Source organism: Phyllopteryx taeniolatus, chromosome 1 (genome assembly GCF_024500385.1).
Source record: "Phyllopteryx taeniolatus isolate TA_2022b chromosome 1, UOR_Ptae_1.2, whole genome shotgun sequence".
NCBI classification, from domain to species: domain Eukaryota; kingdom Metazoa; phylum Chordata; class Actinopteri; order Syngnathiformes; family Syngnathidae; genus Phyllopteryx; species Phyllopteryx taeniolatus.
Window position 1 is genome coordinate 41,135,445 of NC_084502.1, and position 15,709 is coordinate 41,151,153.

A 15,709-nucleotide genomic window follows, 5' to 3' on the forward strand; every position below is an offset into this window, starting at 1 on the left:
GCAGTTCCAGTGCACCGTGCCCATACAAACCTATGTTACTGAGGCAACGTAGAAGTCCCAACCACTTCTTAGTATATAACTGACTGTCCTCTCCAGCTTCTCGACTTTGGCGATGGGAAACTCGTGGACGGTTAGATGCTACATCAGACAGGGAAGCAACCCAAACTGAAGACACCACAGTTTCAGCTTTCCTAATAATAAAACATACATATCATGAAAATAAAGATAATAAAATGAGAATTATTATATAATTTTAATTACAAATTTATTTACATGTTTTAACTTTTTTAATTAGCTCAACTGTGAAAGAATGACTTTAAAAATCAAATGTGGTCCTAGAGCTCAAACGTTTGCCACCCCTGATTCATTAGTCTCAAACATTCATTTTTTTTCTTAAGATGTGAGGTTGAAAAAGTTAAATCCGCTAGTTTATCAACCAACACCTGTTCTGACGTCTTTCCTTTAAACTTTATTGTGTAGTGTTGGAGCTATAAATGAAAGAATATGGTTGACGTTTTGGGATCAGCATTTCTATATTCATAGATTTTGGCCTTTGAAAAAAATACCAACAAAAAGTCGATTTTAGAGTCAGTGTGTGTCGCAGTCTTAGTCTTAGTAGTCACATGGCCTCGGCGGTGTCAGAGGTGAGCGTTGCGATTGTGACATGCGCACTGGGCGCTGTTCACAGTTTGTTATGACAAGCCGAGGCCTTGATCTCAGAAGTTTGTTTTTCTCGTTTGTCTTTTTTTTTTTTTTTTTTTCCCCTCATTTTCAAGAGGCGAAGTCACGATGGAGGGTATGGAGCTGGATGTGGACCAGGAGCTCACGCAAAAATTTAGTTGCATGGGCACGACAGACAAAGACATCCTCATATCGGAGTTCCAGAGGCTCCTCGGCTTTCAGCTGAACCCCGCCGGATGCGCCTTCTTCCTGGACATGACCAACTGGTGAGCTCGAGGACTCGACTGGCCTGATGTTAGCCATTGCACGCTTCCTAGCTAACATTATATTCGCGGATGTATCGTAAGAATAATTATATATACAACGCGGGAAGCACCATTCCTTTGTAGGTAGTGTGCGTGTGTTAGTTCGAATGCTACTCAAAAGATTGTGAGTTATACCGAAAGAAACACAGCAGACGCCATCTTTCGCAGAGGAATTTAGGTACATATTAATCCTGGTATGGTGACTTGATAATATTTAAGGCAGCGGTTACTATGATGAGTTAAATATACTGTAATTTACCTTCTTTATTTGTTTACACGTGTTTTACGGTATTATTTTGTGAGTCGCAGAGGTTACTAACTTTAACCCGCGAAACTGAACTCAATAACTGTTTCCCCAAACAATTTTGGACTAATGTGTTGTGGCGGATCATGTGAAACATTCACGTCAGGAAGCCTATTGAGAGTACTGTGGAGTATTATGTAACCAGGCAGCCAAACCGACGTGTGGAAAGCCTGGACAAAATATATTTTTTAATGTTACTAGAAAACCTATATTTACATTTTACAAAATGCGAAAGGAAGACTTTTCAATCGACTATGCGTTGAGGCTAAATACTATACACCTTCTCCGTCGTGCCACTATTGTTAGCTAGCAGGAGTCACGTGACGACGTGTAAACGCTCGCAACCTGTTTGCTAAAAATATAATCTGCTGGTTTATGGATTACAAGTGTGTCATGTGAAACACCCACTCTAGCATTGAGTGGACTGCAATATGGCAAGCGGATTTAACAATCAATTAATGAACATTGGCGATATCAACAACGTCTTTCTTACAAGTCGTTAGTTGGAAATATATTATAATTCAATATATCTGTAACGTAATTGTGACCAGTTGAAACGACAGATATATCTGTATTGCAAATTTAGTCAGAACTGAATTACGAATATCGGCAGCATTATTTTGCCATGGACAAATGACGTAACTTTTGCCGTTCATCTGTATGGAGTTTGTCATTACAGATACCTACAGTTCAGTTGCAAATATCTGCTGCTAATTACGGACGTGACCCTGTCACAGCTTTTTTGGAATGTGTTGCAGCCATAAAATTCTAAGTTAATGATTATTTGCTAAAAACAATCAAGATTATCAGTTTGAACATTAAATATCTTGTCTTTGTAGTGTATTCAATTAAATATAGGTTGAACATGATTTGCAAATCATTGTATTCTGTTTTATTTTTATATAATTTGGGCTTCCAGCTCATAAAACCCACAAAATCAGGAATTTAAAAAAATTTAATACTGTGAAGAAATCAGCCCAAATTTTGAAGGCCATAAATGTTTTAAACTGAGTGTCACACTAATCATCGACTGAACTCAAAGCACCTGCACAAGTTTCACCAGGGGTCATTAAATTGCTTCAGTTTGGTTCAATATGGGCAAGACTGCCGAATTGACAACTGGCAAGAAGACCATCATTGATGCCCTCCATTGGATGGGTAAGCCACAAAAGCTCATAGCTGGCTGTTCAGAGTGCTGTGTCCAAGCATATCAAAGGAAGTTGAAGGCCAAAATGTGCCAGGACAAGCTGCACCAGCAAAAGAGATGACCGTGGGCTTCAGCGGATTATCAAACAGAGAAGATTCAAGAATCTAGCAGAGATCAGCACGCGACAAGTTGTGCGGGGTACGGAAGGTACGGAGGAAGGTGCCCGTGCCAGACGTCCAGCTGCACCATCAGCTCCTTCCAATCGCCGAACATGGCCGCGACCTAAGGCACGCGGGAAAAGAGAAAGCGTTAGAGTGGGACGCGAAAGAGCCTGCGCGCTGAAGAATCAATTTCACCTACCTTGCCCTTCCCGGTGGCGCAGCAGTAGTCGCGGTCCACGTACAGAAGCTGAGGCGGGGCCTGTCCTCCCTGTACCGCCGCATCAGTCCACTGGCCATGCTCGACAGCCCTTCGCCCTCGGCGACAGTGAGCACGGACATGAGCACCTGCCCGTGCTCGTTGCCCACGTTGGTGCTCGGTCTCCGGCAAAATTTGGCGCCAGCCCTTGGGCAGCACCTGCGACAGACGGACGATGACGACACTCTGGTAATAAGTGCGGGGCGCCCACACAGGCACCCTGTGTGCCTGTCCGCGTTGCAATTCCTACCTTTGTGTCAGGGGTCGACTCTGTGCCAGCTGTCTGCTCTCTGGCAAGTGCATCTACGCCAGAGGCGGACGCGGTGGAGGTTGAGGCGGCTGCTGACTGTTCCTCAGACACTGTCGAGTCGAGACATCGCTGTCAGTCTAATTTCATTCTCACTCAGACTACGCAGTAGAGACATTAAATTCACTCACGCTGAGACTCGACTTCCGCGGTGGCTTCCATTAGCTGCTAGTCAGACGGCTCACCCTCTCCTGTAAAGAAACGCCTGTAAGTGTCAACAATAATTTTTAATAATGATGGTCTCTATGATGACCACGTTTACCTGCGTTGTACTTGGGCTGTCTGTCTCGGCCCAGGGTTGGAAGGAGTGCATCCGTGAGCCCTGGACCACCTTGGTCTTCCTCATCCATGCCACATATCTAGGATAGAATCATTTCATTTAGTCTCCCTCATTTTGATTAATGACATTTTTCACAGGCAATAAGACAACTTACGATCGGTGCTCCTCGCCGGGGGAGTCGTACAGGAAGCGATAGGTATCATGGCGGTACTCCCCGAACTCCAGCAGTCTGTCATCCATCGCCCTGACCACCGGCGCGGCCATGAGCATCATGCGGTTGCGGACGGCCAGGGACATGTCCGGGAAAAGCTGCGCGTAGGATGCCAGGGCGTCTTTGTTCCGAGCCAGGGGCGACTGTAACCTGTCTCCGCCGTCCCGCTCCTTCTGGTGAGAGGCCAGGATGGAGCAGGCGTAGCCCACGTCATTGCTCAGCAGCCACTTGAAGCAATGACCAAACTGGAGCTCACACTCGCTGAGCACCAGCTGCCAGCACCCGGGGTCTCCTCCACCCTGGACCACACGAGCCAATTTGTCATCATAATCAAATAATGTCAAACGTGATAGCAATGTACATTCATTGGGGGGGGGGGGGGGGGGGGGATTTATCATCATCACGCTCATCCTATAGTGTACTTAAAGGCTCGGGCTATCTTGGAGGCTTCCTTGGAAGACTCTAGAGTCAGCTGTTTCGAGAAAGCCAGGTAGCGGAATTGAGGATGGAAATCCATCGTGCTGAAAATAAAATCATATTATAATTTCTATCAACCATTAACAACTTTCTGGCTGTCGGTGGAATTAAGGAGGTCTTCGAAGTATTCTCCCCACCGGCTCACAACGTCCCGAGTCGAGGTCAGCAGCGCCCAATCCCCCACTATACACAGTGATTTTATAAAGCTTCCTCAAAGCCATCCGGAAGTGTTTCTCCATGGCCTCACCGAACTCCTCCCATACCCAAGTTTTTGCTTCAGCGACCACCAAAGCTGCATTCCGCTTGGCCAGCCGGTACCCATCAGCTGGCTCAGGAGTTCCACAGGCCAAAAAGGCCCGATAGGACTCCTTCTTCAGCTTGACGGCAACCCTCACCGTTGGTGTCCACCAATGGGTTCGGGGATTGCCGCCACGACAGGCACCAACCACCTCCGGTCGGCCGCCTCAGCATTGGAGGCGTGGAACATGGTCCACTCGGGCTCTATGTCCCCCGCCTCCCCCGGAACATGAGCAAAGTTCTGTTGGAGGTGGGAGTTGAAACTCCTTCTGACAGGGGATTCCGCCAGACGTTCCCAGCAGATCCTCACAATACGTTTGGGCCTGCCACGTGGGACCGGCATCTTCCCCCACCATCGGAGCCAACTCACCACCAGGTGGTGATCAGTTGACAGCTCCGCCCCTCTCTTTACCCAAGTGTCCAAGACATGCGGCCGCAAGTCCGATGACACGACCACAAAGTCGATCATCGAACTGCGACCTAGGGTGATTACAATATTGATAAAAAATAATTGATTATTATTTTGGCTGTAATCGTGCAGCCCTAATCTGAGTACAATGTGTAAATTGTAACTTTGTTTTAATTTGAGCAAACACCCAATTTTTTACAGTGTGGGTAGTGAAACTCATGACGCGGTGCGATGACGGTATGTCGAATTTCCACTGAGACTTGGATTTTATAAAGCTTGCAACATAGGCCAGAGTTTTGCGCTCTCAGCGCTTCTCAGCCTTACAAATGTACAGCAAAACATGTAACTATGCAGGTAGTGTTTTACGTGAGAAGCAGATAGCATGAGTTCCATGTCAGGCTTGTAAGATTAGTCTCCCTTGCCGAGTTGGACATCTGACTTCAGGAAGAAGGGGTGATTAAAAAAGTGGAGAGGACGGATAGATGTCATGCATTATGAATCTGAGTAGGCACCAGAACTATCTGTGCCCTTTTTCAGCGGTACCTCCACGCCCGACGACGCAGGGGATCGCTCTGCCGCGCGAGGCTTTCTCTCGCCTCAGCAAAGTGGCTGAACGTGTGCGTCTTCGCACGCCTGTTGGCGCTTCATATAATGAGAAGGTGCTCTTTCTTCAGAAAGGAGAGCATGCAGTGGAGGAGATTGACTGAAGCAGTGAAAAAGACGGCGACTTTCAACCACCATGTCTTATATATTGTGTTAAGGGAGCAATAAGACATGCACTCGCAGAAGTGCGACCACATGACATTTTTACTCGCACAAACTGAAAAAATGGTCCCATATGTGACCATTTTGCTCGTAGTCTCAAGCCCTGCTAGCGGATATTGGCTGCTAAATAGTAGACTTTACACCGATTTCATCGGTGGTCACCGGTGGTCAGGACAGGAGAGGATGTTCGTTTAAGGCTTGCTTCAGGTATGTTCACGTACTTTTAATACGATACGGCTCACAAGCAGGCAATAAAATGTTATGTAGCCTAGCAAGTTACTGCTAGCACGAACAGTTGGACGTAAACATGCCGCCGTTCTGTGGAATCATGCTCTAAAGTTTCCGTGTGGGTGAAGTAATTTAATGAAAACTAAATTAATTTAATTACAGGAAGTTAGCACCCATTATTTCTGCCATGTAATGTGGGTTTGACATGACTGATTAGAATACGACTGGTTAGAGCGTCAGCCTCACAGTTCTGAGGACCCGGGTTCAATCCCCGGCCCCGACTGTGTGGAGTTTGCATGTTCTCCCCGTGCCTGCGTGGGTTTTCTCCGGGCACTCCGGTTTCCTCCCACATCCCAAAAACATGCATAAATTGGACACTCTAAATTGCCCGTAGGTGTGACTGTGAGTGCGAATGGTTGTCTGTTTGTATGTGCCCTGTGATTGGCTGGCAACCAGTTCAGGGTGTACCCCGCCTCCTGCCCGATGACAGCTGGGATAGGCTCCAGCATGCCCGCGACCCTAGTGAGGATAAGCGGCTCAGAAAATGGATGGATGGATATCTGACGAGCAGTGATTTCCAACCTTTATGGATGCAAGGAACATATTTTACAATTGAAAAATATCACTGCACACCAACAAACAAAAATGTCACAAAAAGTGGATTCATTAATTACTGTATTTACTTTCTGCCATCTAATAGAAGACCATTCATTTGTTCTGTCTGTCACTATGCCTCACTGGCATAAATAGAGGAACAAAGATACGTTATTTATTGTAAATATAATTTTTTGAGCAATTAAGTACCAAAGTATATACAATAAATGAACAGGTCATTTAAATAGCACATTCCTCCATCTTGTGATCGGATTGGCGATCGGTTATCGTTTTTTTAAACTCGCTGATTGGTGATCGGCCCCAAAAATCCTGATCGTGTAAAGACTACTAAATAGTAGATATCAGATTTCTGTTGTTTCGACTATTCACAATTCTTTTACAGATATCTTTAAAGAAAATTTCAACTATTCAAAATTTAATTATGGTTATTCTGAACAACGTTGTTAATGTCAATTCCGGATAGGCAAACTTAGCTTTTAATGTTAAGAAGGCTTGCGATAGCAGCTGGCCTTAGTAACTCAGAATTACACAGGTTAACCACTGATGCAATGAATGCGCTTTTATACAGTTGGGAAGGGGGGATTCATGCTGCATGCCCAAAAAAATCAGGAAAACTGAAAGTGGCATGAAGCAGGCCCAAAAAAATGGCATGTAAATTTGACACACCACGGAGAAGAGTAATGTTAACAAGTCTGCCAAACTTGAATGACTAAAACAAATTCCTAAGTATATAAAATCAGGCTTCAAAACTTGAATAATAAGGGCCACCTCTCAGATGTTGTGGGTGTGCCGAATGGATGCGCCAAAAGGAATCAAAAATACTGAGGTGTTGATAGCTTATACAATGTAAAATCACGTTAGGAGGCTCAACTTAAACATTTCAGAATAATCGAGACCACAGTGCTTTTCACGACCTTCAATGCTGCTGAAAATCTTTTGTATTCTTCCCCAGATTTGTGCCTTGACACTATCCGGTCTCTGAGGTCTGGAGACAATTCATTAGACTTCTTTGCTTGCTTTCTGTTCTGATATGCACTGCCAACTCTGAGACCTTATATAGACAGGTGTGTGCCATTCCAAATGATGTACGATCAACTGAATATACCACAGGTGGACACCATTCAAGTTGTAGAAGCATCTCAAGGATGATCAGTGGAAATCAGGTGCACCTGAGCTTAAGTTTGAGTGTCATAGCAAAAGGGTGTGGATACTTATGTTCCTATTATGTTTGAATGTTTGTATAAATTTACACAAATGTCTGAAAATATGTTATTTGTCATTATCAGAATCAGAATCATCTTTATTTGCCAAGTATGACCAAAAACCACAGGGAATTTGTCTCTGGTAGTTGGAGCCGCTCTTGTACGACAACAGACAGTCAATTGACAGAACACCTTTGAGACATAAAGACATTGACAAAAAAAAAAAAAAAAACAGTCACTGAGCAGTAAAGGGTTGCTAGTTATCTGGTAATGCTGGTGCATTTTTTTTTTTTTTTTGACAATTTTGCAAAAAGATGCAGTCCTCTAGCACTTAGAGCAGTTCGAATGACTAATATTGCAATAGTCCGGTGCAATGACCATTGTGCAAAGTGCGCCGAGACTTCAAGGATTGTATGCGGTTTAAAGTGACGAGTAGTGCGATAATCTGGGACAATGTTGGTTGTGCAAATGTTGCAGATACTCCTCAATCAGTGTGCAAATGGAGCAGATGCGACTCTGGCATGAGTGGCCAGTATTGGTCAACAACAGATATGCAAATAGTGCAGCGTGGCGAGACAACTACAGTGAGTGCACGAGTAATGTGTAATTGGCCCCACAGAAATGTGACAATGAACTCAAGTCAAAAAATTGGCAGCATGTTGTAATGGAATTGTAGGTTAGATGTTTAAGAAGTTGTTCGCAAGAGGGAAGACGCTGTTGGAATATCTGCTAGTTCTAGTTTGCATTATGGGATATTGTATGTGGATTTTAAAAAAAAGAAAACTATACTCAAATCAGCTTTAGAGTAAGTCTGTAACATAGCAAAATGTGGAAAACGTGAAGGGGTGTGACTACTTTCTGGTGGCACTGTCGTGGGGGAGGGAACTCGCGCTATAAACTATACGCCCCAGCCTTGCGATGTTTTAGCCCCACCCACAAAATCAGAAAAATTCAAACGGTGAAAAAGATACTTAAGCTAGCAACAATTGAGCAACAATTCAGTACTGTATTGTTATGTCTTTGCATATGTTTCAGCACTTTTAAGCATATGTAACGTATTTAGAAACAAAACATGGATAGCTGCTTTGAGCCCCTTGAAATGGTGAAAAACTGTTTAACCACCACTATATCTATGCATTTGAGCACTACATAGTTCAGAGTCTAAGCACACGTTTTCAGCAATTAATTTAAATTTGTATAATGTATATTGAAACAACTCTCTGAATTCATTTTACAGGTCTTTAGGGACAAGCTCAGATTCCTCAGATAAAAAAAGAATGTAATCACCTGTCCTGCAATTGTATAATCTATACATTAAACATAAATGTGTGTGTGTGTGTTTATATATCTAATATATTTAAGCAGCACGGTGTCGACTGATTAGCATATCCGCCTCACAGTTTGGAGGACCCGGATTCAAATCTGGCCTCGCCTGTGTTGCGTTTGCATGTTCTCCCCGTGCCTGCGTGGGTTTTCTCCGGGTACTCCGGTTTCCTCCCACATCCCAAAAACATGCATGGTAGGTTAATTGAAGACTCTAAATTATCCGTAGGTCTGAATGTGAGTGTGAATGGTTGTTTGTTTATATGTGCCCTGCGATTGGCTGGCAACCAGTTCAGGGTGTACCCTGCATCCCGCCCGCAGTTAGCTAGTATAGGCTCCAGCATTCCCGTGACCCTAGTGAGGATAAGCGGTGTAGAAAAGGGATATATATTTTAATGGCATTGCATGAATAGGATTCTACCCAACAACCCTTTTGTAGTGAAACTTGACTAACATTTACTTGCGTATTTTTTAAATGTTCAAACTGCAAGGATTTGTTTTCACAGGACAGCCCATTCATTGGATGTGTCAAAGATAATGTATTTTCCTGGCCATCACCAAATCACTGAAATTGTACTGGTTTGTAACATTTGTTACTGTATTGTTGATCTCCTGATGACCAAAGCAAATGAGCTTCAAAAAGGCTGTGAAACCTGCCAATAGACACCCATAGCGATAAATTTGCTATGAAAAAGATAGTGCTAATAAATACTGTGTAACTACCTCTTGTCTCCTTTCTGTTGCAGGAATTTACAAGCAGCTATTGGAGCCTACTATGACTTTGAGAGTCCTAATATCAGTGCGCCTTGCATGTCCCTTGTGAAGGATGTGACGATTGGTGAGGGTGAATCAGTTCCACCTGACACACGTTTCACCAAGACCTGGAGGATACAGAACACAGGTAGAGCCCAAACAACAGTCATTTGATATAGCTAAAAGTAGTGGCTCACCTGCCTTAACTCTGATATGAATTTAAGTGTCATCCCATTCCATAGGGTCCCATCCCAATCCGTAGGGTTTAATACGACATCGCTCCTGACTCTGCAATTGTAACATCTTAAACCTTTCTGGAAAGGCTTTCTACAAGGTTTAGGAGTATGTTTATGGAAAATTATGACAATTTTTCTAGAAGCGCATTTGTGAGATTACACACTGATGTTGGACAAGAAGGCTTGGCTCTCAGTCTCCGCTGTAATTCATCCAAAAGTATTCTACAGGGTTGAGGTCAGGATTGTGCAGGCCAGTGAAATTCATTCACATCAAACTCTCGCATCGGTGTTTTTATGAACCTTGTTGTGTGCACTGATGGACAGTCATGTCGGAACAAACTGTTCCCACAAAGTTGGAAATGTCAAAAATATTAGCCCCTGGGCTCCAGTGAATAGAAACTCTGAATGCTTTAGCATACAAAGTTTGGCCATTACCCAAATTTGGGAAAATTCTGTGTTAGTTATGAGTACCGTCGAATGTGTGGCTTTGTTTTTTAAGAAGCTGACAAGTACAGTGTGCAACCATTTAGCAACCATAACGTTACTTACAGGTGCATTTGCTCAGTGCAGTTACTATGTGACATACAGTTCCCTCCAAAAGTATTGGAACAGCAATTCCCCCCCAACCCAAAATGGCAGCGCGTGCATACGCAGCGGCTGCTCTCTGTCCCAAACAGTGTCTTCGTGTTTTTCGTCTTATAAATCAGAGTGTTTTAGTCCGTCTTCGTCACGTCTACATTTTCCAAGACGAAGATACAGCAGCGTTCCAGACAGCGCCATTCAGCTCGACCGACTAGCATGCTACCGAGCGGGCAGAACTCTCGCGGGGGGTAAGACTCGCGGCGGGGGACTATGTGTTTACATCAATGACGCCTGGTGTCGGGACGCTATCTTGGTCAGTCAACACTGCTCACCGCAACTGGAGTTGATTGCTCTGAAGTGTCGGCCGTTTTATTTACCGAGGGAATTCACTGCCATACTGCTTGTGGCAGTCTATATTCCTCCAAACTCTAGCAATAACAGGAGTGAGGCGATAAATGAGCTATACCATCATATCAGCGAACAGCTGACGGCCCACCCAGATGCTTTCCTCGTCCTAGCTGGGGACTTTAACAATGCTGACTCCAAGGCTATGTTTCCTAAACTCTACTCAAACATTGACTTCCCAACACGGGGAAATAACACTCTGGACAATGTTTTTACCCACCTGAGAGGGGCCTACAAGGCCCTTCCCCTCCTCCAATCTCACTGTTATGCTAATGCAAGTTTACAGATTATGACATGAAAACCGATCATCATAAAATGCGAATTATTCAAGACGATCAGATGGGTGTAAAGTGTATTTAATATTTGGTGGCATAATCCTTACTTGTAATACCTGCATCAAGCCTGCGACCCATTGACTTTACCACACTGTTGCATTCTTCATTTGAAATGCTTTTCCAGGCCTTTACTGCAGCCTCTTTCAGTTCTTGTTTGTTTCTGGGGGCTTCTCCCTTCAGTCGAAGACCTTCGAATTTCCCCCCCTGATGAAGTCCTTTGTTGTGTTGGCAGTGTGTTTTGGGTTATTGTCTTGTTGCATGATGAAGCGTCTCCCAATTAGTTTGGATCCATTTTCCGGTAAATTGTCAGACAAAATGGTTTTGTAGACTTTAGAATTTATTCTGCTGCTACCATCATGAGGTACATCATCAATAAAGACTAGACTTTACACCGATCTGATCTTTATCGGCCGATAATTTGTATTTTATGCTGATCGGCTCCGCAAAAGACATTTACTCCGCATCGTGTACAGTATATTTGAATCCAAAAGCTGGTTTATTTTTAGCCTTGTTGCATGTCTTTTGACATAGTACTGTAAATATCTGCCAACCAATAAAGTTATGGGGTAAAAACAAAAAAGTCACCTGTGTGGGACAGACAACAAATAAATGCCCGGATCAGACTACAAGACAAATTTGGTCTTTCACGATTGCACATGTCAGACTACTGCAATAAAATCTTGTATTCCGATACTACCGCATCCCATCTTGTACGATCACTGGGCTTTATCTTCTCAACTCAAACGCGACCGGATACACTCGTTACCACGGCCACGACAACTACAATCGATCGTGTCGTGTGTATTATAAGAACAAAATGGGGGGAAAAACGTGTGCTGATGGTCACCGGTACTCTGGAGAGGAGTTTAATTCAAAGTTTGCTTGAGGCATGTTCACGTACCTTTTAATACGGTACGGCTCGCAAGCAGGCAACAAAACGTTATGTAGCCTAGCAAGCTAGTGCTAGCACTAACAGTTGTACCAACGTTCTGTCGAAACATGCGCTAAAGCAGTGATTTCCAACATTTATTGAGCCAAGGCACATCTTTTACAATTGAAAAATCTCACGGCACACTAACAAAAAAAATTTCACAAAAAGTGGATACATTAATTACTGTATGTACATCCTGCCATCTAATAGAAGAGCATTTACTTGTTCTGTCTGTCACTATGCCTCCCTGGCATAAATAGATGAACAAAGATACATTATTTCTTGTAAATAAATATTTTTTTGAGCAATTAAGTAAAATGTTATAATTTCCCACGGGACACCTGAAGAGCGCTCATGGCACACTAATGTGCCCCGGCACACTGGTTGAGAATCACTGCTCTAAAGTTTCGGTGTGTGTGAAGTAATTGAATTACAATAAAGTAATTTAATTACAGTAAGTTAGCACCGTTTATCTGTTCTGTTGTAATGTTGGTTTGACCCGACTGATTATAATACATGACCTGAGAAGATATTTTTGAAGATACGCAGTATACAGTACACAAGTATATACAGTACCGTATTTTACCATAGGGTGCACCGTATTAAAAGGGGCAGTCTCAGTTACGAGGTCTATTTCTATATTTAACACATACATAAGGCGCACCGTATTATTGGGCGCAGGCATGGTAAAACATACGCTAGCTTAAAACATATGGTAGCATGCATGCACGCTAAAACAAAACTGAGTTTGGTTGTACTTTATTGAAGTATTTAACAATGTACTCTCTTTATTTTTTGATCAATCATCATCCACAAATCCATCAAAGTCCTCATCTTCTGTATCCGAAATGAACAGTTGGGCAAGTTCTGAATCAAACACGCCAGGTTCGAGTCAGTCTCGTTGCCGTGCGAAAGCTCGAACAACAGTGCAAGCAGACACGTTAGCCCCAGCATCCACAATCCATTCACACATTGTGGCGTAACTCGCCCGGCGCTGCCTCCTAGTCTTAGTAAAGCTGTGTTCGCCATCTGTCATCCATGGCTCCCACGCCGCTCACTTCACTTTTAACGCCCTGTTTACACGAATGTCCAGCGGTTCGTCAAGCCTCCCGGAATGATGGCAAGCCCCGAGTTATTGCACTCAGTTTAATGGTGACTGTAGAGACGGTCTCCTTGCTGTTCTTTTCTCATTAATCCATTGCTCGAGTCTTCCAACTCCGTCCACCTCGCCTTGTTTCCGTGTTTTGATTTTCTTTTTTTTCCGCGGAAACTCAGCTTCGTCCTCTTGACTTGGTGAAGCTCGTTTTCCTGCTTCCATGGATTCGTTGACCTTGTCTCGCGGCTGCTCGATTCCCATGTTCCTCTGCGTAACTAATAGCTTGCGGTTTAAACTGTGCTTCGTAAGAGTGTCTCTTCATAAGTAACATTTTCGGGGTCCTTATCCAAACCGATGTTGTTTTGCACAATGCACACCCCAGAAATGCTCCCAGTCAGTCAAGCGGTAAAAAAAATAAAAATAAAAAAATATGAACTGGGTAGTACAGGTGATGCCAGGGTGACAAGTTAGTTTTGAGTTGTGGGCCCAGTGTAGGACTTTAGAACGTGCAGAATCCGGTACAAACAGGCGGTTTGGAGGCCCGGTCAATGACAAAGAGGGAAATGTTCTTGGGGTGATTACCGGAAATGAGGAGCGTGATGGGCACTGTTTTGTGCGTGACAAGGGAAATGACATCCAAGGCTGTGACTTTTTTCGGTGACGGAAGTGGTTGAAGAGGGATTTGGAGCTGTTGAATTATATCTTCATGAATAAAATTGTCATCGGCACCGCAATAATGGGAGTGTTATGAGCAGAATCTACGATGCAAGCGCGAACGGTCATACGGGACGGAGAGCTAGGGGGAATGGAGGTTTGGCTCACCACGACGCTCTCGGTTCACGGTGAGTCTGGTCTTTTGGTCGGAGGGGGCAAGAGGAAATAAAATGACCAACTTGACCGCAGTAAATGCACAGCTGCTGGATGACACGATTCTGACATTCCTGTGGTTATGAATGTGTTTTACCAATTTGCATAGGCTCATCGGGTGCAACAGGGAGTGGCGAAGTGCAGTAGATGGTGCAGGAGGCGAGTCAGAAGCTGACGCCGTGGTGCTTGGAGTGGGAGGATTTTTGCGCAAGCGGAGCTCCCTCTCGTGCTCTCTCTCGCAGTCTGTTATCCAGACGGATGGAAAGGGCGATGAGATCCTCGAGAGAGGAGTGCTCGTCCCGGACCGCGAGCTCATCTTTGAGTTGTTCAGGGAGGCCGTTTGGAAAAAAATCCCCCTAAGCGCAGCGTCATCCCACCCGCATTCACCCGCAAAAATACGGAACTCAATGGAGTATTCAACTACGGACTTAGCGCCCTGAGTGAGCGTGAGGAGACGACGGGTGGCTTCTTTGTCCTGAACGGGGTGATCGAATACTTTACGGAGTTTGGCGGGAAAGGAATCGAATGAATGGAGTACCGGGGAGGAGTTGTGCCATAAGGAACTGGACCATTTTGCTGCTTTGCCACGGAGGAGGTTATTGACATATGCTACTTTGGATCGTTCGGTGGGATAACTGTCCGGTTGAAGATTGAAAACGAGTCAGCAATTAATTAAAAACTGGCTACATGCACCTAGGTCCCCAGAGTAGAGCTCGGGCGGTGGGACATGAGGTTCGTTGTACGGGAAGCAGGTTGGCTCGGAGGCTGTGTGCTCAGAAGGAGTACTTACAGGAGGAAGTTCGGATTGCATCTTCGAGGAAAGGAGGGATACTTGTTGCGTGACTGAGTGTAGGGATTCCATGATTTCTTGGAGAGTCTTTGCTTGTCTTCCTATGTGGGCGCCTTGGATGATGAGTGCGTTCTTAAGCGCCTCCGGGGTTGCTGAGTCCATAATGGCCGAAGTATTCTGTCACGTATGGAGAGGAGCTGGACCCAAGAGCAGGCGGAGGAAAATAGATTATGATGAACAGTTTATTTAGGAATGGTAATGGAGGTGGGCCTAGGTGGGTTGGCAGGCAGTGGTGAGGACAGGTGGCTGGCTTGGCGTGGATTAGGAAAACACTGAGAACAAGGAGAGAGAGACAGGAGTCAAAAAGGGAATGAGGAATAGAGAGGCTTACGTGAGGTAAATGGGCCGTGGTACCGCTGGAAGTAACTGCAATACTTTGGTATGCGGATTGAGGAAGGTGCTGAAAGAGAGAAGGGAGAGAGAGAGAGGGCGTAAAGCCATACCACTTCTCCTCACTAGGGTCGCAGGCATGCTGGACCCTATTCATTAACCTACCATGCATGCTTTCGGGATGTGGGAGGAAACTGGAGTACACGGAGAAAACCCACACAGTCACGGGGAGAACATGCAAACTCCACACAGGCGAGGCCAGATTTGAACCTGGGTCCTCAGAACTGTGAGGCAGATGTATTAACCAGTCGCCCACCATGCTGCTCGTGGAAAACAAAAGGCGGAATATACTTCTA

General features: G+C 44.6%; 1 protein-coding gene across 2 annotated transcripts in view; it reads left to right on the top strand.

The window, feature by feature from the left end:
• The first annotated feature begins 635 nt into the window (after positions 1-635).
• LOC133488268 (protein ILRUN-like) overlaps positions 636-15,709 on the top strand; it is a 30,542-nt gene continuing 15,468 nt past the window's right edge. Inside the window, exons 1-2 of one of the 2 annotated variants that reach the window (XM_061795929.1) lie at positions 636-947; positions 9,715-9,869. In XM_061795929.1, coding sequence (XP_061651913.1) covers positions 790-947; positions 9,715-9,869 — 313 coding nt within the window. In that variant the 5' untranslated portion in view covers positions 636-789. The remainder of the gene's footprint in view (positions 948-9,714; positions 9,870-15,709) is intronic. The other variant, XM_061795919.1, reaches the window with a different exon arrangement.